We start from the raw sequence: 1,963 nt of genomic DNA, 5'->3' as shown, positions 1-1,963 counted from the left end.
TCTCTCTCACACACACTCCTACTCTTGTGGTGACAGCCAGCCTGGCCCCACCTGGCCCTGTGCACCTACTGTGTGCCCAGCATCCACAGGCTCAGCTCCCTGCTGCCTGAGGCAGGCCAAGTGAGGGAGGCTGGAGGGAGACACACACAGCCCGGGGCTGGGGCTGCACAGAGCTACTGACCTACAGAGGTTTCCTCTCTGCCTTTTCTGAAGTGAACTTGTTCGTCACTAAAGGCCCCAAGTCCCTTTCCATTTTACGTTTCCTCTCTCTCTCCCCACCCCCTTTTTTTTAAACCCTCAAACCACTGTTTAGGTTTGAGGGGTCAGGAATCTAGAGGGATCTTTTTTTTAAGGTAACGTGCTATACATGTATTACACAGCCCATCCCAACAACGAAGTCAACAATACCCTCCTAAACACAGATGTCTCTCAATAAACACACTGGCGGTCCCACCTGGGCTGATGGGGGCCCTGAAACCAACGCAGGTGGGGGTGGGGGGCGCTGAAGGGAACCACACACAGCCTATTTCAACAAGGGCAAAGAGTCCAACAGAAATGACGGTGTATTTCCATGAAGTCGTGTGCCTGCTCTGCTGCTGCTTCCCTGACTCCCCTCTGCTCCGGCCAGGCCGCCATCCTCCTTCCCAGCCTGCTCAGGGCGAGGGCAAGCAGTCTCCCTACTCACGCAGTACTGGCAAATGCACTCCAGGGAGCCCCATGCGTTTTCTCTTCTGATTTTCCTCAATAACCTTTTCTCTAGCTTTCTTTATCCCGAGAGTACAATATAGATCATGTCACGTCACGTACAATAAACAAAATCACGTGTTAATCAACTATCTGTCGGCTCGGCATGGTGGAATTTCAGCCAGGCAGGAGATAGAGCCCGAGCCCTGATATGTTGTAAGGGTCAGTTAGACTCATGAGCTTGGAGGAGAGGAAGACTGGATGGTGGGTGGTTGTGTAGAATCTGTGCTGTGTTTCGCATCTGCCTGCAAGTCCAGGCCTCCAAACCCAGACACTCCATTCTAAGTGGTCCGGGGCGCTGCTGGCTTGCCTTTCCCCCATCCTGGACCTCCATCTGCAGATGGACGCTTCCAGGAGGCACTGAAAAGTGGCAGACCCCAGCAGCCTGCTTCCAGTGAGCTGCACCACCTTGGCTGGTCTCTCCGCTGCCCCAGACCCTCGGTTTCCTCCTCTGTGAAGTGGACGCATGATACCTCCCCGGAGTTGGACGGAGTGTGCCAGGGAAGTAAAAGTGCCCCGCCCATCCAGGCCCTACCTGGAACAGAGGTAGGCGGTGATGGTGAGCACGCAGGCCAGGGCGGAGATGACGCAGCCCACGTAGGACAGGAGGGTCAGGTAGTGCTTGTGCACGGCATCCACCTCGACAGAGGAGACCTGGGCCAGGAGACCAAACGGGGTGGCCTCAGTGTCCCCAACCAACACAGAGGGCTTGCCTTAGATGAGGCGTTAACCAGGGGCCCCGAATGGGGGCCTGTGCATGCCCAGCCTCCACTCAGGTGGAGCGAGCCCCTGGGGAGCGCGTCTTTCTTCCTGAATGGGGCCCTGTGGCACTCACCACATCCTCCCCCACAGGTGGCACGGGCTCTCATCCAGCCCAGCTGCCAAGGGCCCCTACAAAGAGATCCAGATGTCTTCCCCGATTGGTTTCCCACGCCCACCCTCCAGGACTCTTACACGTGCTCCTGCGCCGACACCCCCTCCTCCCCACAGCAAACATCGTCTAGCCCTGACCCACTGAGGGAGAGCCGTCCACCCCAGGGGCCTCCAGGGCGATGGCCTCTGGAGTCATGAGGTCCTAGAAGCGTGAACCTGGGCACGAAGCCCCTCTGCATTGGCAGTACAATCCTGGCTCCATCCCGCCCTGGTGGAATCCCCCATCCTGGGTCAGGTGTGTGATTTGCATTTTCATCACGCTCACAGGTGGACCTCCCTGGGGCCA

At 57.6% G+C, this 1,963-nt stretch overlaps 1 protein-coding gene across 7 annotated transcripts in view; it reads right to left on the bottom strand.

Moving 5' to 3' along the window:
• The window catches only part of ADGRG1 (adhesion G protein-coupled receptor G1), a 42,769-nt gene that overhangs the window by 5,315 nt on the left and 35,491 nt on the right, over positions 1–1,963 (bottom strand). For all 7 annotated transcript variants that reach the window (XM_045293748.1, XM_045293745.1, XM_045293747.1 and 4 more), the window contains one exon: positions 1,280–1,398. In XM_045293748.1, the coding sequence (XP_045149683.1) occupies positions 1,280–1,398 (119 nt within the window). The remainder of the gene's footprint in view (positions 1–1,279; positions 1,399–1,963) is intronic.

The sequence above is a fragment of the Echinops telfairi genome, unplaced genomic scaffold (genome assembly GCF_000313985.2).
Source record: "Echinops telfairi isolate 266 unplaced genomic scaffold, ASM31398v2 ScPeMD7_2291;HRSCAF=2852, whole genome shotgun sequence".
Classification (NCBI taxonomy): domain Eukaryota; kingdom Metazoa; phylum Chordata; class Mammalia; order Afrosoricida; family Tenrecidae; genus Echinops; species Echinops telfairi.
The sequence above is the reverse complement of the archived record's forward strand: the minus strand, read 5'-3'. Positions and strand labels throughout refer to the sequence as shown.